General features: G+C 41.8%; 2 protein-coding genes across 6 annotated transcripts in view; one reads left to right on the forward strand and one right to left on the reverse strand.

Moving 5' to 3' along the window:
* PREPL (prolyl endopeptidase like) lies at positions 1–17,161 on the forward strand. Of its 5 annotated transcripts, none has more exons than XM_064158386.1 (16): positions 1–271; positions 750–981; positions 1,668–1,868; positions 2,348–2,414; positions 3,024–3,230; positions 4,077–4,200; positions 6,437–6,653; positions 7,194–7,379; positions 9,522–9,725; positions 10,468–10,643; positions 10,894–11,110; positions 11,299–11,448; positions 12,233–12,359; positions 13,364–13,446; positions 13,999–14,070; positions 14,362–17,161. In XM_064158386.1, the coding sequence occupies exons 2-16, from the start codon at positions 763–765 to the stop codon at positions 14,449–14,451; spliced, it is 2,340 nt and encodes a 779-aa protein (XP_064014456.1). In that variant the 5' UTR covers positions 1–271; positions 750–762; the 3' UTR covers positions 14,452–17,161. The 5 variants fall into 5 exon arrangements, with proteins under 5 accessions (XP_064014456.1, XP_064014457.1, XP_064014458.1 ...); XM_064158387.1 differs by having other exon boundaries at positions 1,671–1,868; XM_064158388.1 differs by lacking the exon at positions 13,999–14,070.
* Positions 15,406–26,843, reverse strand: part of SLC3A1 (solute carrier family 3 member 1) — a 16,056-nt gene continuing 4,618 nt past the window's right edge. The window contains exons 5-10 of the mRNA XM_064158394.1: positions 24,454–24,573; positions 23,618–23,742; positions 21,489–21,687; positions 20,179–20,355; positions 16,614–16,730; positions 15,406–15,844 (exon numbers count right to left, since the gene is read on the reverse strand). Of these exons, the coding sequence (XP_064014464.1) occupies positions 15,407–15,844; positions 16,614–16,730; positions 20,179–20,355; positions 21,489–21,687; positions 23,618–23,742; positions 24,454–24,573 (1,176 nt within the window). The 3' untranslated portion in view covers position 15,406. The remainder of the gene's footprint in view (positions 15,845–16,613; positions 16,731–20,178; positions 20,356–21,488; positions 21,688–23,617; positions 23,743–24,453; positions 24,574–26,843) is intronic.

Consider the following 26,843-nt stretch of genomic DNA (forward strand, 5'->3'; position numbering starts at 1 on the left):
AAACTGCGTGAAACGGGAGCGACCTGAAAGTCTGCGCCAGAGAGGGTGCCAGCGCGCCGGGAGTGGGGGAGGCCGCTGCGCCTCTACGCTGAAATCAGTGGCGATCGGCCGCCGCTCGCTCTTTGAAGCGCTCTGTCGCCATCTTGGCTACGGGCAGCCCCGCGTGCCGTCTTATCGCGGGCAGCCCCTGCGGAGAGAAAGCGGCGCCGGCGCCGCCCGCCACGGCAGCTCCTTGCGCAGGCTGCGGCCGCTGCCCGGCCTCGGCGCGGCGGTGAGCAACGGGGCTGCGGGGGAACGGCACTCGGCCAGCCTCTCTGGCCTTGGGCCGGGCGCGACAGCAGAACGCGATAGCGGGCTGTGGAATAAGTGGAGCCTTTCCTTTCTGCTGACCACTCTCAAACCTGATCGTTTTCCTGCGAGGGTATTCAGGTCTTGCTGTCAAGTTACCCCCTTCTGATGATACAGTTTTCTTATTGTACTTACAAAGGGGGGGGTGGAGAACTTCCAGAAAACTTCACCGTTTTCTTGTTCCACGTTTGGAGGCGTAGTTCCACCTTCCTCTCTTCGTTTGTCATTAGGGTTTCAACACACAAGCTAAGCTATGTGTGAAGTTGTTAAAACAGGTTTTGGTTTTTTACTGTCTTCTCAATCTGCCTTACCTAATCAATAAATTTAATTTCTCTGGGAGAGAGAGGAAGTTCTACCTGTAGTTTTTGTTAAGTGTACTTGATAGTTTTCCACAATTGCAGGTTGACTGTGGAGATGAAGGCGAGGATGTCATACGCGGGACTGCGGAGTCTGCCCCAAGTGCTGGCCTTCACTAGCAATGGCTACTCTGAGCATAAGGGTCTGCAAAAAATATGCCTTCATAGTCAAAGGAAACATAAAAAAAGCTACTTCCTGGCCTACTCAGGAAATACATGCGTGCACAGGACTGCCCCACCTGGAAGCATCCTGCCGTGGAGATTCTTTTCCTGCAAGGTATGCAGTTTATGTGTAGACATCATAACCACCTGTTAAGGAAGCCAGTCATGTTTCAAATGCTGAGGAAACACATTTTTCCTGAGGGGTTTGAAGCAAGGGAATAAATGCTAGGATGTCAGTTAGATTGAAAGACATACACCATTGTTCAGTGTTCCTGTAAAGCTTTGATGCAAGGCTGCATTTTCCTTACTTTTATTTTCTGTCTTTCTTGTGAACTTGGGCATCTTCCAGAAATGCTGAGATAATATACCAAGAGAGAACTGCAGGGAGAGATCAGCTAGTATGGTAAGGATGAAGTGTCCAAAGTGATGACGCTAGATTTAGTCACTGTGAGCTGGCTTGATTGTGCTGGCCAGGAAAATGAAGAATTCCACTAAAATTAACTAAAAACATATTCTAGAACAAGAACAAACAACTTACAATCAGTTATGAATATACATTAATAGTATTTGAAGGGAAGACATTAATAAATAAGGCATATTTAGCAATGCCTTCCTAAAAAGTCAGGAAAAGTTGTAAAGAAAAGTTTATTCCAATGTTATTTTTGGTTTTAGGAGCATGTACTATTGTAATAATGCAAACTGAATTTGTGTCTGCAGCTCAGGAAATAGCATTAGTGCCTCAATGCATTCATTGGAATACAGAGTACTGGCTTGTAGCCATTGCTACCTTTCCTTACTTAGCAGGAGGGAACAGAACTCCCTTCCAAAATGAAGCAAAAGACATCCATAATGACATCAGAACTTCTGTACAAGGACCTTCTGAAATCAGAGCAGAAAAACTGGAATAACATTTCAGCAAGATACAAACCTATGACAAAAAGAATCAAGGAAAAATTAGAAGAACTGCAGAAGAAGTATACATTCAGTTTGGGAAGCCCAAGGGTAAGTGGCAAAAAAATAACATTACTCATAATTGAGTACGAATGAAACAGTGAAGCCATCTCTGCTGTAAAATGCTGGTTTACTCATTGTTTTATGCTGGTAGTTTTGAGTAATTCAGTTTAGAACAGCTTAAGTGTTCCAATAATGGATTTAGCTTAATTTCTCCATAGGCAAAAGCAAGTAAAGATGCAATAGTCATTTGATTTTTGGATGATGAAGACAAGACATTTTAAGTTATAAGAGCAATTTCAGGTGATTTGAGGCTTTTGTTAAATTCTCAAATGGTAGACCTAGCTTAAGTACCCTAACTTTGAAAGAACTTCTCTGAAGCATGCAATTCCCTCTTCATGTCCAATGTGTGTTATATTCTGTCCTTTGTGTATGTTACTTTTTTTTGTACAGATACTAACTATGAGGATTCTAAGGAAATACTGTAATTCTATATTGGACTTGAAACTGACTTATTTTGTGTTGAACAGATAAGGTTTGGGGAGAATGTGTACTTTGAAGAGAATGGCTGCGTCTTTCTTTCAAAGGCAGATGATGGTAAGGGATTTGTCTTCCTAGCATGATGCAATTTTTAAATGTGTGTGTCTTGGTGTGCTTTGCTTAGATTAGAGCTCAATTGCTCTGCTGCTTAAAATGGTTTGGTAAAACTCTGTAATAATTGCCTAGTCGTTCTAGAATCTTGAATCTGAAAAAGCGAGGAGAAGAGAATTAGAGAATAGTATCTGTCGATACCGAGGCATGTTTCTGGAAGGAAAAGAAAGTTATTTTCAGAGTCCTAACTTCATGCTTTTGAATTACTGCAGGGTGGGAAAAAAAGTACTAATTGTATTTAGTAAAAACAACTGTGCTTTTAGGTATCTGAAGCTTGAAATTTAATGCATTTACTAGAAGCCAAGACCTATGCTTTAAAAATATTTTAAGTAATAACTAAAATACTTCCCCCCCCCCCCAACTGTAAATTTTTATCTGCTTTTATAAAGTGCTTTGGCAAATATCTTACCAGACAAATATTTGGTGTTAAATTCTGGTAGTATGCCTGTGAATATCGCAGGCAGACTTGTTTAAATGAAAGTGTTAACGACTGCTGTTCATTTTGACAGTGTCTTAATTACAGATTGCTTTTGCTATTTCTCATTGTTTATGTAGTGGATGAAGGAAATGCTGACATTTTATTCAGTACTGAAGATCTTGGCTTTTCTGATGCCTTTATTCAACGGATCAGAATTTCACCAGATCAGAGATACATGGCTGTCAGCTTAAAAAGTCAAAATTCTGAAGAGGCAACCTGTGTTATTGTGAAACTTGGTCGTTTTCCTGCTGTGGAAAAAGTAATTCCAAGTGTGTTTAGTTTTGGTAAGTTCAATAATAAATATCTTGTGGATCATACCAGCTTTTTTTTTTTTGTGTGGTTTTGTTTGGGATTTTCCCCCCCCCAAAAGAATTTATAAACCGAGTCAACGTTTTTAGATCGTATCTGTTGGATTGTTTCTTATTTTCGATTTCTTCCCCATTGCACAGTTACAAGTTGTCTGCTGTGGATGACAGCATACAATAGTTTGTTTAGGCACATGTGAAATAAACACCATTCTGGTGGCTCAAGGAGTAGCAGAGACAGCAGTAATTTGGCTCAGGTAGATTACAAAACTTCAGAATAGCAAGGTTTCTGTATTTCTATGTTTCCAGTGTTGCTGAACACATATCCAAGCATAGAGAACTGGAGAAATTTTATCTCAGCAGTCCCCTTGGGGCAAATACTTCATCTCTTTTTCTCTGAATGGTTTGCATGCATTCACATGCGGTGGTGGAGAGCTCACCTTTCTATTATCTAGCTGTCTCCGTGTAAAGCTCTTTCTCTACTCAGTTTTAAAAAGCAGCATACCTGTTCTCCTGTTCCCTCCAGAACCACCCACAGCATCAAGAGCATCCTCTTCCTGGGTTCTGGTACATTGTTCTCTGTTGTTTGGTTGGGATTTAAAAAATCTGTTACTATGTTCTTGTTCAGTGGGATTCAGAGGAAACACGTTAAAATCTTTTGATGGCTTGCCCCAGCATCTGGGATATAGAAGTGCTGCCCTCAGTTCCATTTCAGCTGCAGCCCACCTTTATCAGTACTGAGTTCAGCATCCATGGAGCTCCACTTTTCTCTCAGTACTAGTATATGCTGTTCAAGATGTGATATGCATTTGTCTTTTTTTCCAGAATGGGCTACAAATGATGTTCTGTATTACACGAGTCAGAAGAACCTTAAATGCCAGAATGTGTTTATGACCACTTTCACTAATCAGAAACATACTAAATTAATTTATACAGAACAAGATGCAAGGTAATGCTTACCTAAAATATAACAATTCTTTTACATATTCTGAAGTATAACATACGTAAAATATAACTGTTTTGGAAAGCAAATTCTTTGTGTCTTATTCCAAATGGTAAAAGGCATTTTTAAGCTGTGCTCTGCTGTCAGTAGTGCCTGATGTAGTCTGAGAATGCGCTCTGTTCTCTTGATATGTGATCAACAGAGATTTAACTTTATTCTCTTACCTCACAAGTTCATCTGAGTTTATAAATGTCAAGGTCAGTCTCAGGGCAGGGTGTCCTTTAATGAATGTGTGACAGTTCCATACAGGGTAAATCAGACTGGATTTGATTTTGTTTTCCTGCTATTGATGTCTGATGCATCTTTTTACAAAACACAGAAGTTCAGGCTAATCCTTGCTCTGGGTAATGGATGAGCAAAATCATTACAGCATTCCCAGAGACAGAACTATTGTTGACTGGATACCCGCTCAATAACCTTTCTTTAAGCAGTGGTTTAGGGATACAAGAAGGCTCTTGCTAAACCGAGTGCAGAGATAGCTTTTCAGCCATACAGCATGTGGCAACATTTATACAGTATTCCATAAACTCAATTCATATTATGTATTCAGTAAAGAAATTTCAGTTAAGAATTTTCATTTAGTTTTTTTTTAGATTAAACTGTAACAAAAAAAAAAAAAATCTTCAGTTGAAATGGAGTAAATAAGATCCTTTTGTTCAGGCTACGTTTGATGCATACTTTAGGAAAACCAAGTTGCACTGACCTGACACTTCCCCCACAGGGAAACTGTTGGCATAATTCTGAAGGTCATAGTCATTACAGTAAACCTATTAGAAACTTACTCTAAAGGTTCATGTGCTATTGTGGCTCATAACTGAACTCACTTGTTCATCAGAAATGGCAAGGCATTGTTTTGTGTTGTCATTGAGCAGTTCTACATCTCATCAGCTCTTTTAGGTGCAGTCAGACATTTTTATGCAAACTGAATATTTTTTTACTTCTTTACAAAAAGCTAAATAAAAAAAATACTGTAATACCAAGGTCAAAGTCCTCAGGGAAGAGTATAGCCTGCATTTCATCTTGACTTTCTCAGAAGTAAGGTCAGCAGAATCTACTGAATGCAGTGCCACATTCTCACCAAATTGGTGTGTCTTAGAGAGGCAGGAGGCTGATTCCCTGCAGTCTTTAGATCCCCCACTCTGCCTGTTCTCTAGAGATGCCAAGCTAGTGCAATTAGAAAAAAATAACAGCACCATAAAGAAATAAAGACACTGAAAATACTGTCCAAAGGATCCTGTCCTTCACCAGTCAACTATTTTGAAGTCTGGACCATAACTGCAGTCAGGTGTTTAATCTGTATAATGCAGACTGTGGTGCTTAACCTTGGAACTTCTTGATGAAATCTTCTGGTTCTTTGTGTTGGACAGTTTTAGGTTTAGAAGCATTGAGTCTTAATGATTCAAAATGGCGAAGAAACTGATAGGTCCTAAGATGTGACATTAAGCAGGATGACTCAGAAACTTCAATCTGAATTTCATCCTGAATTTGTCCAATTTTACTATCCAGGCACTGGTTATTATTGTTTTCCCATTTCTATCTCATAGAAGCATTTAAAACCAGTAGATAGTTTCTAGCTTCCTATATAGTTCCAAACCCAGTTTCTGCTTTCCAGGTTTATTCCTGCAAATCTTGTCTCCTGTAAGCCTCCACTTGGAAAATAAAGTAGTCTGTTATGTATTACTTGCATCAGCCAATTAGGTCAGTAACAGGTTTTTAAATTAAGTTGCCTTTATAATAGTGCTTTTGTAATTGCTGTTCCCATGTGATGTCCTTTGTGAATTTTAATTATCCAGTATTGCTTTTTTTTAAGAGTCATACAAGGTCAGTTAAAAGTTCTACATTTTGCCAGAATTTTAAAACCTATATATCCATCAGTGAGCTTCCACTGTATTTCAGTGATGCAAACCCCTGGATTCAGTTGGACAACAAATGAACTGTTTCCTTGCACATTGCAGTTTCCACACACAAGATTGTGGGGTTTTGAATCCAAATATAAATTCAGCAGGAGTGGGTTTGGGAACCAAGTAGTCTGGAATTAATCCAGCCTACTTACAGGCATGCTGTTTCTTACCCTGAAGGCGGGAGTCCTCGATTCAGAAACAACCAATACATTTATAAATCAAGTTGAAGATTCTTTTTTTCTGCCTTTAGATAAAAAAGACATAAAAATTGTTTCTTACAGATTCTTTGTGGACATATATTGCACAAAAGATAGACGCTTTCTCACTATCAACAGCAACAATAAGACAACCTCAGAAGTTTGGCTAGTTGACTGTAGAGATCCTTTTAAGTTGCCTGCCCTTGTACAAGCACGAACAAAAGGGGTCCTTTACCATATTGAGCACAGAAATGACGAGTTATATATCCTTACTACATATGGAGAACCTGCACAGTATAAGGTAATCTGGGGTTCATTCAGATCCTTATTGCAGACAATACAGAAATAGTAAGAGTAGCTTTTAGTTCTCTGCTTCACAGCTTACTGAAGTATTTAAGAGAATTACACAGCTGCATGGATTGAATGATAGTAGCACAGGGAGTCTCACCTGCAGCATGCCAATTACCTTGTAACTCCTTTGGCAACATCAAGGTATTGAATATGCTTTAACAGTCATTTTTTCTCTTGTACTAAAATTTAAGTTGGAGATCTCAGTCTATATAACCAAACAACCTACAATTCTTCTGGCCACACTAAGAACCTTTACTGCATGAAAACATTCTATAGCTTAAGCTATGAGAACTGAACTTTCTCAAAATGTTACTAACTTGTTCTGTCATTTTGCCTAAGTAAAAGCATTTAAAGAAACCCTCCAATTTCAGTCAGACAAGCCTCTCCCAATACAAGCTAATGATTTTTTCAGTAAAAAATGTTGCATGAGAACACCTCTATGTCTCTACATCTCTACAACCTTCTAAAAGGTTGCTTTTTGTCTTTATAGTTGATGAAGGCACCAGTGTCTTCCAGCGGCGTGGAGAACTGGCATTTAGTTTATGCACTAGAAGAGAAAAGCAAACTAGTAGATCTGGAGATGTTCAGTGATCACTGTGTTATGTTCCTGAAGAATGCTGGTCATCTTTACTTAAAAGTGATTTCTTTTGTTTCACATTCAGTTCAGTCAATAAAGGTACGTTTTAACTTGGCTTAAGCAGCACAATATTTTCCCAGCACTATTTCCTTTTTTTTTTTTACCATACTATAATGAAAACAAAGGTAAACTGCAAGAGGGTAAGTGGTAACTATAATACTACCAAGTTTGTTGTTATGCCTGTGACTGTTCTTCAGAATTTTATGTGGTGTCTTATTGCAATGCTTAGAAGGTTAAGGAGCAGCTACTGTATGAGTCAGTTCTTTCTTTGAGTTATTTGGCCACAACAACCCCAAGCAGCACTACAGGCTGGGGACAGAGTGGCTGGAGAGCAGCCAGGAAGAAAGGGACCTGGGGGTACTGGTGGGTAGTAGGCTGAAGATGAGGCAGCAGTGTGCCCAGGTGGCCAAGAAAGCCAATGGCATCCTGGCCTGGATCAGGAGCAGTGTGGCCAGCAGGATGAGGGAGGTTATTCTGCCCCTGTACTCAGCACTGGTCAGGCCACACCTTGAGTGCTGTGTCCAGTTCTGGGCTCCTCAATTCAAGAGAGATGTTGAGGTGCTGGAACATGTCCAGAGAAGGGCGATGAAGCTGGTGAGGGGCCTGGAACACAAACCCTGTGAGGAGAGGCTGAGGGAGCTGGGGTTATTTAGCCTGGAGAAGAGGAGGCTCAGGTGGGACCTCATTGCTGTCTACATCTACCTGAAGTAAGGTTGTAGCCAGGTGGGGGTTGGTCTCTTCTCCCAGACAACCAGCAACAGAACAAGGGGACACAGTATCAAGGTGTGCCGGGGTAAGTACAGGCTGGGTGTTAAGAGGAAGTTGTTGCCAGAGAGAGTGATTGGCATTGGAATGGGCTGCTCAGGGAGGTGGTGGAGGCACCATCCCTGGAGGTGTTCAAGAAAAGCCTGGCTGGGGCACTTAGTGCCAAGGTCTAGTTGACTGGCTAGGGCTGGGTGCTAGGTTGGACTGGATGATCTTGGAAGTATCTTCCAACCTGGTTGATTCTATGATTCTAAGTTCATTACAATGCAGCTGATTTCTAATGTAAAATGGGCCTTGATTCCTTAAGCACACTGCTTAGTTTTATTTGGCCTATTTTTGGTTACACTTGTTACTGTAAGCCAGGAATTAGCCTGGCCCTCACACAGAAGAATTATTAGACCTTTCAGAAGACAAGTATGGACACTTTCCCATAATGAATGGGAATGGCTGATAGTGCAGTACAACTTGTGCAGATTACTCTTCCCTTCTCTGCTTGTTGCTATATATTTGTGGATTAATAATCTAGTGACTGAGTTCAAACCCATGTTTTTCTGGAGACTGTTCAGACAGAATATTTAATTGATTTGTTTTCCTGAAAAATACAGTCTGAACTACTTGGAAGTACATTGCAATAAGCTGCATTCTATAAAACTGCTACAGAAAAAGGTTTTCAGCGAAGTGCACTGTGTAGTCTCTGAAAGTGGTCCTAGTTTATTCATTGAGAAAGGGTCTGCAGTTAACTCTGGAGAACTTGGACTTCTATTGCCATTTCATAAGGCTCCAGCAAACTAACTCAAGTAAGTAGTGGCCTGACAGAGGGTTTGACTATGTCCCTGCTGCTCTCAAAAGATTGAATCTTGATTTCTTTTTATTCTTAGCAGAGTTTAAAATCTTAAATATTATAGCAGTAAGTGTCTGAGGGTGAATGTGCCAGGAAAAGGTTTTGTTCTTCACAATGGCTGGCAGTAGGAACAAAGTTAAAGAGGCAGGGGTTTTTCAGCAGCTTAGCATTACTGAGCTAACTCACAGCAATAGCATAACAGCTGACATGGACTTGGCTGTATAACATGTTGAAGTAGGACTGGAAATCAGAGGGGAAATAGGGTCTAAACAATAAAAAACAATGCAGAATCATTTCAAATAAACTTTCAGGGTTTTTTGTTGTTGGTTGGGTGGTTTGTTTTTTTTTCCCACATCTGCACTAATGGCCATTTTATAATCAATTCAGATTTCTTTTTCTTTATTTCATTGTTGAATTGGATCCAGTGACCATAGAGGAAAACTTTGCCTGTGTCTCACTTTTTGATTTCACTACTGAATTTAAAAGAAACATAGATTGTGTCCTCTGAAGGACACATCAGGCAAAATTTGCAGGAGCTGTGCAAAAGTCTCATTTGCAATGCCGTGTTTTCTCAGCTACCTACATGGGCCTGTGAATTTGAATTGGAATCTCATCTGGAATGTACCACCAGCACTTGCTATTTTCAGCTCACCTCCCCAGTACACCCCCCTAAGCGTTTTGCATATTCATTTAAAGAAAATAATCTCATTGAACAAGCTGTGCAAGAGGTACCAATTACCACGAATTGTCACACTACACGTTTACTAGCTAAAAGCAAGGTAAGATTTTTTCCAGTCCTTTCCCCATTTCCTTTATTCTTTCCCTTCCTCCCCTCCCATTTAAAGAAAATGCATTTGGCAGGGAGTAGACATTAAAAAAATACAAAGAGCAGTTGGTGCTATAGTTACTAAACAGTGGGTGTTTATTGCAGTGCTATAGAACAGAACAAGAAGGAATCGTGATCATTTTTTCCCCTTAACCTGGGTGTGCTAGAGGAGACACCATTGTTGCATGATGAGTCAACAATCTTAGTATAGTATGACTTAAAATTGCTGCTTGACGTATGCTATCACTCTCCATGATAAATGAAAAAGAGATGCCAGCTGTTGAACACCTCACAAACAGCTGCACAGTATAGAAGAAGAAACGAAAGTTTTAACAGTCTGAGTTTAAAAAATGGAGATGTTAATAAAGAGTTTATGCTGTAGTAAGTGGTAAACTGTTTTGTTAATAACAGATATTCTTGGTATTAAAGGGGGAAGGAAGACTTTGGTGCTTTCATAGTTTAAAAACTCCTCAGGTGTTGCACTTAAATGAATTTTATACTCTGCATCTGTAAGCCCACACAGCAGCGGTTCAGTGTCTCGCTTTATTCTTCAAGAGTGCTTTGTACATTTGAAGTGAAAAAATTACTGTAATCAAAAAAAAACCACTTTGAAATAAATAATTGACATTTTCGTTGCTGTGTATCATTGAGATTTCTGAAATGTCCTTTATTGTAAAATACTCCTTCATTTCCAGGATGAAACTTTGGTGCCAATTACAGTTTTTCATAACACAAATTCTAAAGAGCTGCACAGGAAACCACTTCTGGTTCATGTATATGGAGCTTATGGCATAGATTTGAAAATGAGCTTTAAAGAAGAGAAGCTGATGTTAATTGAAGAGGGTTGGATATTAGCATATTGCCACGTTAGGTAAGTGAGATATAAAATGGAATTAAGATTTTAATCTGTGGGATACAGGTAATTTTTCATACACAACTGAAGAGGTACAGAAATAGCCTTCTCTTGTCGCTATACCAAATTCTTCATGCTTTGCACTTCTGTTTCTTTCTGCTTTGTTTTGGGTTTTTTTAGTAGTTTTTACACACCCAGAAAAAGAATTGTACTCTCAATACCACTACCTTCAGGATGGTTGCACGTAACTTAATCTTTTGAATTTCAGAGGTGGAGGAGAACTGGGTCTTACCTGGCACAAGGATGGATGTCAGTATAATAAACTCAAAGGTCTCCATGACCTTAAGGCTTGCATCACACTGCTGCACAAACTCGGATTTTCTCAGCCAAAGTACACAGCACTCTCAGCTGCCAGTGCAGGAGGAGTTCTTGCGGGAGCCCTGTGCAACAGTGATCCAAAACTTATCAGAGCCATGATTTTACAGGTGAGGTGTTACAGCCCTTTCCTGGTTTACAATGTTAAGCTATATTTTCTCTTTGTTCTGCCAGTTTCAGAATGTGAAATATGCCAGTTCAGAATTCACTTTCCTCATTTCTTTTGAGGAAGCCTTGACCTAAGCATTTGAGCTCCTCTGTCCTATTTGCCAACTTTTCTTTTTTTATAACTTCTAAGGCTCCTTTTGTAGATGTTCTAAGTACCATGATGCAACCTCACCTCCCCCTGACAATTGAAGAACAGGAAGAGTGGGGAAATCCATTAGCAGATGAAAAGTGTATGAAGTATATCAAAAGCTATTGTCCATACCAGAACATTAAGCCACAGGTAAAACTATGCTTTCTGTGTCTAATACTACAGTAATAAAATGTAACACTTCATAAGAAAATGGAAGTGGGTAACTGGAATTTTAAAATTAATCTGTTTTACCTCTTCAATTCCTTAAAATCCATGTTAAAACGAATGATTAATATATTTCAGTAATAATCTTAATATTTGAAGTCATAAGTGACTCTTAGAACAAACCTCCACATGTAAAATAGCTCCTTTTGTGGGGCATTTCTGTTCTGCTGGGTTTTCCAGACTGTCACAGGAAGAAAAAAGTATTTCTCACTGAGCAGCAAACATTGAAAGGGTAAAGGAGCTACTACTTTGCCACCATCCTCTCAGGAAATACTTCTTCATTTGAAGTAATGTGTTAGTTACGTTGTGTAAGTGTAATCTTACTAATTAAGTAGCATCTTACTACATAAAACCAAAGATTACAGAACTAAAGTTCAGCTGCTGTTCTGAGGTGAGCCATTCCATGGTTATTCCTCATGTTTGTGATCAGCAAGCAGAAACTTACCAAACTTCTGCCAGGGAGGAGAGGATGTGTTTTAATAACATTTGCAAGTGGGTGATCCCCTGCTGTGAAGTCATTTTCACGGCCAAAACACCTTTTGCAGTCGGTGGCAAAAGTGCCTTCTTAAGAGCAGGCAAACATGTAACAAATGTGGTTTTAGGTAAAGAAAGTAGTGCAGTAAAATAGAGAAAAAAAAGTTAGTCACTTTAAAAATCATTTATCAAGTATTTAACTGTTTTTTGTTTGGTGTTTGTTTTTTAACCTCAGTGCTACCCTTCAGTTTTCATCACGGCATACAAAAACGATCAACGGGTGCCACTGACAGGAGTTCTGCGGTACGTTCAGAAACTTAGGAGGGCTACGCTGGATTATGCCAGCAGCACAACTGAGAAAGGTAGGAGTATTACAGATACATGGAGTTTACCTAGCCAGAATATTAGTAGCCACATAATTAAACACCGTAGAGACCAACACCTTTCAATGCATTCACTTGTACAATACAGTCCAGTATCTAAAGCTTTGGAGTAATGTCCGTTATCTACAGAGATGAGGTGTGCAGTCACACTGACAAACCTCAGCTTCTAAGATGCAGTCTCCAGAGCTGTAAGAGGGAGCAGTATTGTAGACTTGCCTAAAAATAGTTAAATCCATGCATTAAATAGTGGCAAACACTCTGGGAATAAAATAAATAACATAAAAAAAGAGACTGCGAGAATGAGTGGGGCTCATTTTCCTAGGTGGTGATTGTTAGACAGGGCTAGCTGAACTGTCTAGCAGTTCAGCTACTGAAATGGTCTAACTGCAGTTCTCAACAACACATGGATAAAAATCTTACTTTTCTGCTCTACAAAAACATACTTTCCCCAGTTTGCTAAAACTAAAGGTTTTAGTCCAAGTTAAAATTATAGCAGTACTACAGGATTGATGCTTTCATACCTGAAACTTAACACTAGCTTTGGGACTGTTCCCAGCAAGAGGTACATTCAAACCTTATTATTTCCCCATCTAATCTGGGGAGAAGCTTTTACCATCAGCACCATAATAAATCTTGAAATAGCTTTTCTGAATCTCATTATGCCCCTTCTCTGCTAGCAGCACAACTGCAGTGGTTGGGAAGGGATAGTTGCTGCTACAATCTTTGCTCTGAAGGCAAAAAGCATATCTTTCCAAAATGACTCAGAGAAAACAAACATGCTAAATATATAAACACTTCTAAAATATGTAGCTATGATAATACTATTTAATAGCTCATCCAGTAAGCCTCTATTATTTTTTTTCCTTAAGAACAAACAGAAATTTTGTTAGGATACAATTATATGTCCCTTAACTCATATCCCCATCTCCACTTACCTTTTACATTCAGTCACTGTCAAATGATCACCATCTTAATTGTTGCAGGAAACTGGATTCCCAATATCATCTTGGATGTCCAGGCAAATGGCAGTCACTGTGATTCATCTTGGGAGGATTCACTGAATGAGGTATGTTTCCCTCCATAACATGGTGGAAGGAGGTGTCCCCTGGATTGATACTGCAGCCTACTCTTTGTGTAGTCATTCAGTATATGGTGGAAGTATTGAAAGCTAAAAACCAACACCACAAACCTGCCATAACTCTTTTAACCTTTTATAAGTATTGCAAGAGCAACTACTAGTTTTTATAATATATAAGAGATCAGTTTTTATGTATAGTCTTATGTAGCTAGAGTCAATATATATTTGTATTTCTGTACTTGGAGAGAGACAGTGTCAGGTTTAGTAGGTCTCCATAGACCTTCATTTTTTCTAGGTTGACTTCTCCATAGACCTTAAGGGGGAGTTTATTGAACTTCATGCCTTAAGCCTCAAACTACTGTTAAACTCCCACTATAATATGCGGAGAACTTTGAAAGAAAGGTTCCAGCCTGTGCAAAACATTGTTCCAGCAGTGAAAGTCTTGCATTGTAGAGTATTAAATGCTCAAAACTGTCATATGGACTATTGACTTCCATCTTCTCGTGAGTGAAACTTAAATGATGGCTTTGGTCTTTACAGTTTGAAATGCATGACCTGTACTATCAAAGGATGCTCCTACAAGTGGATCTCAACATTCTGCACTTTGTACAGGTGTGCATGCTAAAAGGACCCAACATACTGTTACTGATGGCTCAGACTATCATAGTTTGATGCAAATTGTGTTGCTTTTGATTTTGACAAACCCTAGCAGATGTTAATCAGTTATTGTAGCAGTTACCCAGAACAAATTCTTTCAAAAAAAAGATTCACTCTGCCTTAGGGCAAGGGTATTGCTTTCCCCTAAGTATGGAAAAGAAGGAAGGTTAGAATAGCTGTGCAAGGTCCTGAAGGTTTATAGTGCAAAAAAATTTGGTTTTTAATCAATTATTTTTATTACTTTAGATTGCAAAACAACTTGCATTTCTGAACAAAGAACTTGAGGAAGCATGCCATCTCCAACATCCTATGGAATCCTGCAAATACACACTCTGACCACCTGAAGAATATGGGACAGGTTTTTATTTATATGAAAAGTGCACACCTTCTCCAGAGAACCTCTCCTCTGGGATCTGTGCTTTACGAGCATCAGCAGACAAATTCAAGGTTGTGTGTGGCATTGATTTATAAACCAAGCGCTGAATTTCTCCCCTGCCATACAGTACAGCAGTAGCTACCTGCATTAATCCATTTATTCAGTACAGTTCTGTTCACAGTAGCCAGCAGCACAGCACTACCTAGGTGGAGCTGACCTAGATTGGTGCTTAAAGCCTCTCCAGTCTAAAACTTCTCTTCCAAGACCACATTTTACCCAAGGCAGTGGATCTCAACCTTAAGGTTGAGAAAAAGAGAGAATAAGAGAATGCAAATATGTTCTATCTCAGCAGGGCTGGAGACAGAGGGGATTGGGGGGGAAAGGCAGGAGGGGTCCATTGGAAATGCAGTCCTGACTATAGAATCAGACCTGCTAAATACATTTTGTTCTTACTAACTCTGAGTGTAACCAGAGCTGTTATGAGAAGAGGTAAAGCCATCACACCTTTATGTGATATTACAGGCCCACCCCTTTAGAGTGAGTTTGACAGATCTATAGACTTTGAAAGGTTATTGTGAACTGTCAGTCTTCGGCTTCCTCAGGTACTCTTAAGGACCAGGCACTAAGGTCAGCACTCAGAAAACAACACAGAAATCTACATACTTAAACAGGACAGCTTTTTAGAAGAGGTTTGCTTTTCTTCTCCACAGACCTTAAGGGAGCATTCGTACCATACTCTTCCTTTCTACTCACCAATATGGGTGCAAGACAATTAGAGATACCTTTTCTTTTGCAGGATGTTTATTTTGTACACAAAGTTTCAAAAGCCAGAAGAAATCTGAAAGTTTTTTTGTGTTTTCCTGAAATGAGTATTTTCTAAATTAATCTGACAGTTTGCTTATTCCACTCCTGCACTTAACAATACATATAGAGTAAATTGAAGGCACTGGAATAGCAAGCTTTTTCAGCCACAAAACAATTTCCTTGAAAAGCCTCCATGGTATGAACAGGCTTTGCTGATTTATATTCAAGGACCAGGCCTTCTCCCATTTCAGTTTTAATTAGTTTGGTATTGACAGCTTTACCAGTATTGCTGACGTTAGTACTCAGTCGTATAATAACTTCAGATGGAAGGTTAGGAACTAGAGCGCTCAGGTCTATTGTCAATTCCTGTCCAAAATTGAGAACCATCAGAAAGACTCTGTCTAAGCCATCCAATTCCCTCACGTACACAAAAACGTTATCATCCTTCCAGATGTAGCACATCCACCCTCGCTGTATGGGGAGCTCGTTGCGAAGTAGAGTTAGCTCTCTGTACAGATTCAGGGTTGAGTTGGACCAGGTCATCTGGATCTGCAACAGGCAGCATTAACAGGGTCATTTCTTTGCATGGGCTGCAGGAAATGGTAGTTCCCCCCACCGCAGACTGCTGAGAACACATTTCTCATCATTCCATTTCGGCAGTTCTCTCTTCGAATTTGTTTGTAAATGCTACTGAAAAATCAAATGGGTTTTTTTTTCCTGCTGCAGTACATTGACATTTGTGGAGTGACACAGACAGTGGGTACCAGGCATGATAGAATTTTCCCCAACCTAGCATTTTTTTCTTCTTCCCCCAGTGCCCTGATAGTGCCACTTGTTCAGTAGAAAGTCATCACCATTTAAAGCTTGGTACAGATTTTTGTTCACTGAGTCTAATTTACTGAAGTCACAGGGTTTCTTTACTGGTTTTCCTGTCTTCAGTTCTGGTCAGCACCACAGACCAGCAGAATCTGTTCAATTCATTGCACTACTTACAGTAAAGATGGTCTGTTAAGTTCTTGTTACATAGCCAGGGCTTTCCACAGTAATGTAAATGGGGGGGGGGGGGAAACAGTCTAAATTTCAATTGAATATTAAAATTATTAAAAAGATGGTGAAGAGCCACGTTACAACATCTACAGCAAAACTGCAGTTGCTCTGCTTAAATTAATTTAGATTAAGTATGGCCCTTGGCTGACAAATATTTTATCCCTTGAGTCTATTCTTACTGCAAATTTCCACTAAGTAAGAGAAATCAGAGCAAAATACATATATTAAAATAATTTTAGGCAATTAGTTTGTCACACTTGCAGATACCTACTTCCACGTTTACACTTTGGTAGTCAGAGTTAACAGGTAACCAGCTGCTGTTGCCATCAGTAAAACCAGCATTAATTCTGTCATTCCACTGCATGGGGGATTTCTCTGGAAAGGTTACCTAGAAAATGAAGGTGGTGATTAATGTATGGAGAAGTTATCCCTTGACTAGTTGTCATGGATTCAGTTGAACCTGCTGCTGTTGTTCAGACCATGCTGCAGTCATACCAGCTTCAAAAATGAAAGTGCTAACTGGAGCAAAGCATTAGGGAGTTTGAAGTTCACACTGCAACATGGGAGATCCTGTTCAGCTTGCTGCTTCTGAGTGTTGGCTCTTTTCTGCAGGCATGGCAGTGGAATGGGTGGGAGATGGGTATCTGCTGGCTTTGGGTTTCTGTTTTATGCTGATTTCCCCCTTTTATTTCACTGCACCATTTCTGCAAATAGGCTAAAGTAATCATGCATTGTATTATTAATCAGATTATTAGCTATGGTAGTTATGCACTGTGATCATGATATCTCAGTTATATTAAACTCTGACCTCTATCTCAACCCTGAGTTTTGTGTGTTACTTTTTCCCCTCACTTTTGTGTTGGGGGAGCAGAGAAATTAGCCCTTGCATTATATTAGTACATCTTCACATACTCCAAACAAGATTTTAATATTCTTTTCTTTAAACCAATGTAATCAATGCAATTTTAAGTCAATAGTCAATGGCTACAAACTCTTCAGGAGAGACAGGCAAGGGAGAAGGGGTGGAGGAGTGGCTCTGTATATTAGGGATGCTCTGTATGTCATGGAGGTAGAGATTAAGGATGATCAAGTTGAGTCCCTATGGGTGAGAATTAAAGGGAAGGCTAAAAGGGCTGACATTCTGGTAGGACTATGTTGTAGACCACCCAACCAGGAAGAGGAGGTTGATTTATTACTCTTTAAGCAATTGGAGGCTGCCTCAAGATCACCTACCCTTGGTTCCTGTGGGTGACTTTAACCTGCCACACATCTGCTGGGACATTAATACTGCAGAGAAGAGGCAGTCTAGAAGGTTCCTAGAGCGTGTGGAGGACAACTTAGTATCTCAGCTGTTAAATGAGCCTACCAGGGGTGCAGCCCTGCTTGACCTGCTGCTCACAAATAGAGAGGGTCTGGTGGGGGATGTGGTGATCAGAGGCTCCCTGGGGTCCAGTGACCATGAAATTATAGAGTTTTCAATATATGGCAAAACCAGGAGGGGCATCAACAGAACCTCCACACTGGACTGCCAAAGGGCAGACCTTGGCTTAGTTAAGAAACTCACTCAGAAAGTTCCTTGGGAAACATCCCTTAAAAACAAAGGGTCCAGGAAGGTTGAACCTACTTCAAGAGAGAACTGCTGAATAATGAAAACAAAGGTAAACTGCAAGAGGGTAAGTGGTAACTATAATACTACCAAGTTTGTTGTTATGCCTGTGACTGTTCTTCAGAATTTTATGTGGTGTCTTATTGCAATGCTTAGAAGGTTAAGGAGCAGCTGCTGTATGAGTCAGTTCTTTCTTTGAGTTATTTGGCCACAACAACCCCAGGCAGCACTACAGGCTGGGGACAGAGTGGCTGGAGAGCAGCCAGGAAGAAAGGGACCTGGGGGTACTGGTGGGTAGTAGGCTGAAGATGAGGCAGCAGTGTGCCCAGGTGGCCAAGAAAGCCAATGGCATCCTGGCCTGGATCAGGAGCAGTGTGGCCAGCAGGATGAGGGAGGTTATTCTTCCCCTGTACTCAGCACTGGTCAGGCCACACCTTGAGTCCTGTGTGCAAAAACTTTATTGAAAACCAGCTTTTAACTGATTAAAAACTGTCACTGTAAGAAGTCTGAAATTCTCATTTTACAGAATTCAGGAACATTCTGAAAAAAAGCCTCCTTCTTGTTACTGAAGAGCTGCCAGAAGATCTGACACTTAAATTTAGTTATATAAAAGGATGTAAAATATTTTGCACATACTTTGAGTGTTTGTTTTTCCTGAAAAATGTTTTTCATATAAAGGGCACTTTTCAATACAAACTGTCAGAGCAGCAACTCAACAAAAGAAATTGTCACTTTGCTTGGTGACATTATAAAGAATGGGTCTCTCCTTTTAGCATGTTCTGAAAAGCAGGGGGGAAAACATCTGAGTTTTCAACACTGCTAACACTCCTTTTCGTCTTTGCCTCTGTTGGCTTCTGTAGTGTTTCAAATGCTGGGGCTAGAAACTATAACCTCAGTAAATACTCTCCATCTTTCTAAGACACCCATTAATCAGGGAACCTTCCTCTTTGCACTGAGAAGTGGTTCTGCGTTGTTGCAAAGCCATATGCCACAGGGTGGCCACTAGAAGAGAAACTCTGAGGAGTCAAGGACAAGCCATTTTTCTGAAGTGTTAGTCTGTTAGGTGTAATCAGTAGCAGGAAGAAAATAGAGGAGGTCCTTTGACCTATGTCTTTCTCACAGGAAATGATACTTCTTTTTAAATCTGACAACTGCTTCCTCACATGAGTCAGACAGAACGAGTGATAATCCCCTGCCTTAAGCACCTCTTGATACAAAGCTACCCAGTACCGCTAGCAACATCAGAGACCATTGCACTTCCCAACAGTGAAACTAGCACCTGCCGTAGAACCATGTTCTCATGATGCTCAAATGTGGTCATGAGAGGTAGAGCTAAACTGTTCCCTTCTGCACATGACATTTTCCAGTCACCTCCACATGTCCTGGACACTGAGACACCACAGACACCAGATACGATCATGGGCCAGAGGAGAAAGCTTGTTAAGTTATTCAGGTCAGCACACTAGAAGGCACAGACACTTTTCTTTTGATCCCTCGACCCCTAACTTGGAAAAATGTCTGTAGCCTAACAAACATCCTGTCATGAGGCGAGGTAGGCACCTGGCTCCTAGGCTCAGGTAGCTAAATCCTCTACAGAAGTGGTTCTAAAAGACAATTTGTAAAACCCTGCATGACAAAAGCCACTTCCACTTGCCCCCAGGCAGTGGTAAGCTGGTGCATACATCCTCCCTTTCTGGAAATCTCTGCTTGAGAGTCTGGGAACACTGTGAAGGACTGTGGCTTAGACAGGTGCCTTAGCACAGTCAGAGCAAAACAGTCTGTAGGGGATGCTGACTCTGATTTCCTTTCAAGGCAGTGAGGAAATAATGGACTTTGACACAGTGGTTAGGGTACTTCTATAGAAGGGAGATAGAGACTTGGCACCCCTCTTGCCTTGGGTGACACCTCTTCTGACCACTCGGCCAGGACTGGCGTTGGCACCTTCCACCCTTTCTGCTAAAGTGAAGCAAAACCACTGCAAAGCATGCAAGACTGATCTGGCAGAGAACAGAAATGAGAGACCACGACTGCAGTCTAGCAGATCAGGCACGCACAAAGGCCTTAGTTCTGCTCTCTGCTCTAGCTGTTTCCATGCACTGTCCAAAGGTTTCTGACATGGGGAACACAGAAAACAGAAAACCATCTCAGCAGGGGGAAAGGCTGGGTCTGGGTAACAAAACAAAGCTGCTGGCACTTCTGAAAGTTCTGTTACTTGCAGCTGACCAACAACAGGGTCAGAATTTGCATGCTCTTCACTTACGTTTTCTGATGCAGTGTTCTCCATGCCTATTTCTTCACCATAGTAAGTTACAGGAGTACCAGGGAGGGTTAAAAGCAGCATGTTCATAACGTTGACATACTCCTTCCCGATCCGAGATGAAACCCGAGCAGCGGCAGGGCTTCCGACCTGAAGAAAACAGCACTCCGTGTCAGACGCCCTGCGGGCGTGACACTGTTAGCTGCTCTGACAAGGCAGCAGGTCCTTTCTGCTGGCGTCAGGACAAACTTCTGCTCCAAAGAACTCAGCGCACAGAAGCCCTGCCAGCAGCACACGTGAGAGGACTGAGTGGAGGTGAGCCACAAGGATGATGCAGGGAATGGAACATCTTTCTTACAAGGAGAGCCTGAGGGAGCTGGGGCTTGGAGGAGACTGAGAGGTGACCTCATCAATGTTTATACATGTGTGCAGGGTGAGTGCCAGGAGGCTGGAGCCAGGCTCTGCTGGGTGATGCCTGATGACAGTATGAGGGGCAAGGGGTGGAAGCTGAGGCATAGAAAGTTCCATATAGACATAAGGAGTAATTTTTTCCCTGTGAGGGTGACAGAACAACGGAATAGGCTGCCCAGGGGGGTTGTGGAGTCTCCCTCTCTGGAGATACTCAAAACCTGCCTGGATACGCTCCTGTGTGATCAGGTCTAGGAGATCCTACTCTGGCAAGGGGCTGGACTGGATGAGCTTTCAAGGTCCCTTGCAGCCCCTGACACTCTGTGAGATGATAAACAGGTCTCCAGGATTACAGTTCCCTCATATTTCTGCCAGTTTTCTCTACTGTGTAAAGGTGGTACTTGTTCTGAAGAGAAGCACAGCACATCCCAGATGTGCTTCCTAGCAAAGACAAATACAGTTTTACATTAACTGCCCTCAGATGCATGCTCTGTTTTCCCCTGGGCGGTGGCTCCAGAACCCATTGCACTGAGTCAGTTTACAGACAGAGAGAATTGCACCACTCCCATCCTCACATTCAAGCCAATGTCCCTTACTACACTGGGGACACTGAGGGAGGGGCATGAAGACAATTCCCTTCTGTCACCCTCACACAGGGAGTGTAGCTGTTACTCAAGGGCAGAACCACCACCTGTGTGGCCAACGCCAAAGACTGCAACTACAGCAGTGGAGAGTTTCACATGGATATCTCTTAGAGCTCAGCCACGGGGTTGGGTAGCTGCTGCTGCTACCACTGAAGTCCTCAGCAAGGGTGGACCATAAGAGAAACTATCCCCTAGAGGAGCAAGCCCTTGCTGTAAGAGCTGGTCTCTTACCGCCCAGTTGGGCCATTTTCCTGCAGGCATGTTTTTCATCCACAAGTTGACAGCTTCAAAAACACTGTTGCCTGATAGATTTTTCATGTTAATTAGGTTGAAGTTTAAGGGGAAATCTGCTTCTTGGATAAAAGTTGTTCCATAATACATCATTGTTGCCTCAGTGTCTTCCTTTTCATCAACATCAGAACCCATAAACCTACAAAGAAACACACAAACACCTTTTTTGGCTCACTCTTGGTTTGCATTGAGCAGAAGGGAGCTAGAAGTGATGTGGGACACATATGTAAAACAACACAGCATTACAAATTGTGTTCATGTGCCTCCTCTCCATCAAAAAAGATTAACATGGAGAAATAATACTTTGCAAACCAGGCAGAGAAATGTGTCTGGAAAATTTCTGGAGGGAAAACTGACGAGAGTAAACAAAAAGATGTAAGTACCTGACTGGAGTCTTATCTTTCTGAATGCATATCCACATATTTCATCTCAGCAATTTCCATACTCATCATAGAAAAGGACCTGGGGGTCCCTCAAGCTGAAGATAAAGCCAGCAGTGTACTCTTGCAAAGGTGACTAATGGTGTCCTAGGCTGCACTGAGTGTTGCCAGTTGGTAACAGAGGTGATCCTTCCACTCTAACTTAGCAGTGGTGGAGGCCACATCTGGAGTTTGTTGTCCAGTTCCAGGCTCCTCAGTGCAAGAAAGATGTGGATATACTGGAGACAGTCCAGAAAGTAACTACTAAGACTATTAAGGGACCAAAGTATCTCTCCAATAAGGAGCAGCTGAGAGAGCTATGACTGTTCAGTCTGGAGAAGTCTCAGCAGTGTATATACATACATGAAAGAAACAGGCCACGACAACGCAGCCACATTCTTCTCAGTGATGCCCACTGCCAGATGTCAGTGACAATGAGAACAAGCTGAAATACAGGAGCATGTTCCCCCTGAACACCAACAAATTCTTTTTCACTGTGAGGATGTCTGAGTCCTAGCACAGGTTTCCCAGGAAAGTTGCAGTCTCTCCATTCTTGCAGATGTTCAAGTACCATCTGGACAACTTGCTCCCTGCACACCTGACAAGCAGGACGGTTGGACCAGGTGACTTCCTGACTCAACCACTCTGTGATTTTAACAGTGTTTGAAATCTCTAGGTCTGTCATGAACTGCACTATTAATCAGCCACAGGACTGATAAATTACAACATCTTTGTGATCCGATCCCTGTTCCATTTACTTTTGTACAGTCCACAGGTACAGCACAGCTATCAAGGCCAAGTCATTAATAACAATAAGCTGCACCAGTACAGGCTGGGAGGTGATCTGCTGGAGAGCAGTCCTGTAGAGAGGGACCTGGGAGTGCTGGTGGATAACATCCATGTGACAGCAGTGTGCCCTGGTGGCCAAGAAGGCAAATGGGATCCTGGGGCACATTAAGAAGAGTGTTTCCAGCAGATCGAGGGAGGTTCTCCTCCGCCTCTACTCTACCCTGGTGAGACCTCATCTTGAATACTGCCTTCAGTTTTGGGCTCCCCAGCTTAAGAGGAACAGGGATCTGCTGGAGAGGGTCCAGCAGAGGGCTACAGGGATGATTAGGGGACTGGAGCACTGCCTGATGAGGAGAGGCTGAAGGACCTGGAGCTGTTTATTCTGGAAGAGAGAAGACTGAGAGAGGATTTAATCAATGTTTATAAATATCTGAGGGCTGGGGGTCGGACAAGGAGCAATTGATATAAGCAAGACATTCTATCTCAACACAAGGGGGTACTTCTTCACTGTAAGGGTCCCAGAGCACTGGCACAGGCTCCCCAGAGTGGTTGTGGAGTCTCCTTCTCTGGAGCCTTTCAAGGCCTGTCTGGATGCATTCCTCTGTGACCTAAGCTAGACTGCATGGTCCTGCTCTGGCAGGGGGCTTGGACTCAATGATCTCTGGGTCCCTTCCAACCTGATATCCTGTGAGCCTGTGATCCCGATTACCTCTCCTTCACTCACTGGGGAAGAGGCAGTATGGCCTATGCCCTGCTGCTTGCCTTTGAGGAAGACTTTTTATGACCTGTTTCTGACAGAAGTTCATTTCTGTCAAGAGGGTGCCAGTTAGAGGAGGATTCAGTAGCTGTAGCAACGATTACCTGTAGCGGCCAGGCTCAGTGCTGAACTGATTCATGGTTTGCCGGAAGCTACGGATGATGTCATGCATACCAACTTGTGTGGTCGTGTAGTCATGGTAGAGCTGGGAATAGTCTGTGATACTCTCCTTAAATCAGAAGACAATATTTCCCATTAGTTCATCACTAGTTTGGATTTCAGAACTCTCAGAATTCTTCTCTTCCTTCCCCGTGACAGTGCACCAGTAGAGAACAGTTTTAACTGACATTTCTTTAGTGCACCAGCACTAAACACACAGGGCTGGGCTGCACTTGGGGAACTTAGAAGGGATGATTATTTTGGATCCTCTTTCAAGAGGGGAAGTTCACTAACCACTCAAGCCCACCTGCAGCAGCAAGCAGAGCAGGTGCTAGCGCCACACACACCAGGCTGCAAAGATGGACACAACTGTTCTGGTAACTTGTAAGACAATGACACTTGCAGAGCTCACCAGTTTTATGCAATCCTCAACTCCAACAGGAACAGTGTCTTAGTGCCACCATTATCTGGAGACAAGGGTGCTTTAGCAGGGATGTTGGACTACACAATCTCTGCTCCCTTCCAACCCCAACCATTCTGTGATTCTCTAATTCCCCTCCCACCTACAGAGCTCTTGCTTGTGAGTATATCCCAGTGACCTACACCCTCAGCCCAGAGCCATCTTCTTGTGTGCACGGTGCCCAGGAGCCACTTGCTTTCCAAGAGACAGGTTGATCCAGTCTTTCTAAAGCCACAATTAAGATGTGAAAGAGTGAAAACATCCAGTCTCTTGGCCCAGCAGGAAATACAGGGGGAAAAACTAAGACAACATATACATTACAGGACTCAGGGACTTGTTCACTTGAGGCTCATCTCGGAGATGAGTTGCTTCTAACAGAAACTTCACAGCGCTGAAGCTGAATCCATCGACTCCTTTGTTGAGCCAAAATTTTAGAATATCCTAGACAAAAGTAAAATCTGGTAAGTCCAAGTCAGCCCACCCCATTCACAGTGGTATATGCTTACAAAGAAAACTAAATCTGTTAGGAAATATTAGTAGGTAACAACTTTAACTCCCAGTAAAATTTGAAGTTCAAGTGAATCACATCAATCTCATGTCAAACTAAGGCCAAATACAGCATGTCTTATTTACTATTTCTTCCCATTTCATGAGACCCAAGCCACGACACCTTGCTAGAAGCCTTTATCCCATCCATCAAAACAATTGGGCTGGTGCTAAGGACTGTTGTGGTGAGCACCCACCACGGCTGCACACAGTTAGAACCCTTTGATTCAAATATGCTATTCTGCACAGACCTTGTGTCACTGATTTTTTTTTTTTTAATACATAAAACTTTTAAAGCATTTGTTCTCTTTTGACTGAAGCTCATTTTTTTTTCAGGCTTATTTATTTGTAGGAACATGAAAAAATATTACCCAAGGTAGGCGCTACCGCTTTGCAATTTCATTATGAAACTGAGAGGTTAGTCAGCTCAACACAATTATATCCTCCTTCAGTAGCTATTGTATTACTACAGTTTTAATTGCTCTAGTTTTAACAAAGAACTCTGAAGCTCAGTCCCTCTGAAGTGGCTTCTGCAGATGTTCAGATCAGGCACTTTTCTTCATCTAAGAACAAAGACTTTTTTGGTTTTTTCCAGACAGCTCCTGAATTGTGTTTTAAGTACAACAAGTAAGAAGCTGCAGCACAGGAGGTTCTACCTCAGCACAAGGGGGAACTTTTTTACTGTGAGGGTCACAGAGCACTGCCACAGGCTCCCCAGAGAGGCTGTGGAGTCTCCTTCTCGAGAGACTTTCAAGGCCTGTCTGGATGTGTTCCTGTGTGACCTGAGCTAGACTGCATGGCCCTGCTCTGCAGGGGTGATGGACTCAATCTCTTTGGGTCCCTTCCGACCCCTGACATCCTGTGAATACAGATGAAGACAGATTGAAACTCACTATCTTCCCTTATCCACAAGTCCAGACATCCCTTCTAATTCCAATCAGCATTAGCTTGCTTTCTTGAAAACCAATCATCTCTCTGCCAAAAGAGGATGCCATCCTTACATCTGACTGGCTAATTAACAGCTCCTTGAATCAGCAAAGATACAAACCTTCTCTCCACCTGAGTCACTCAGCTCTGCTTCAGCACAGACTTCAGTACAAGAGCTGCTTTCCCTTTTACATCAATCCTCTCATTAACTGTTGTCCTGGATAAAACATCTAAACTAAGTGCCCTCATGCTTGGCTTTTGGTGGAAACTAGAGCTGGAAACAATTAACTGCTTCCAGACAGCAGTCCTATTGGACCAAGTACTACCACCAACTTGAAAGCAATTTAGAGCAATCTTAGGAAGCCGAGGAAGAAGAATCCATGCCACTGTACAAGATTCTGCCCGGGCATCCTCTCTGTTTGGTTTGCTTACTTTAAGAAAGACTTCAAGCCAGAAGCACTGTAAGGAGTATGTTAGTAGCTAAAGAAATGGACAGGGAAAGCCAGGAAAAGACCAGCTCGTTTAAGCTATCATAACAAAAGCTAAAGGGCTTTGTTTACAACACTGCAAAACAAAAAAGTATAAACAAGGGTGGGAAAAGCTGAGCTGAAGAACAACTTTGACTCATGGAAAGCTAAGTACGAACAGTCTGCAAATAAGGTTAGGCTGAAAATTAGGCCTTCACCAGACGTGAAAGCAGCTTTAAGAAAGCCTTCGGTAGAAAGAGAAAGAAAAAGGGAGCTCCTTTTAACCTGTAATAGCCTGTGCCAAAACCCCACCAAGATCTTGAGAGGAGAGGACTTAAGCCAGCAAAAGAGCAATAGTCTACCTCCCTAAAACCCAGAGAACTGCGACACCACCCACTGCCAGTCCTTCCACTTCTTTCATCTGGAGGGGTTTTGTGGGTTCTTCTTTTGGTTCTCTTTCCTTTTTTTGGTTGGCTGGCTCGTCTTGGTTTTGGTTTGGGGGAGCCGGTTTGGGTTTGGTTGGTTTGGGTTGTTTTTAGCTTTTTGGGTGGATGGGGGTTTTTGTTTGTTTTCTTTTTTGATTGCTTGTTAGCTTTGAAATCAAAAAGACTCAAAGCAAAGTAACTGTGACACTAGCAACATTACAGCATAAAGCTTCCACTTTGCTTATAACCTTAAATGTTTGTCTGGACACCTTTTCGTTCCAACTGTTTATATACACTGCAATACTTGAATTAGTTACAACCACACTGAGAACTACGTAGCATAAAT

This window comes from Pogoniulus pusillus, chromosome 18 (assembly GCF_015220805.1).
Source record: "Pogoniulus pusillus isolate bPogPus1 chromosome 18, bPogPus1.pri, whole genome shotgun sequence".
In the NCBI taxonomy this organism is placed as follows: domain Eukaryota; kingdom Metazoa; phylum Chordata; class Aves; order Piciformes; family Lybiidae; genus Pogoniulus; species Pogoniulus pusillus.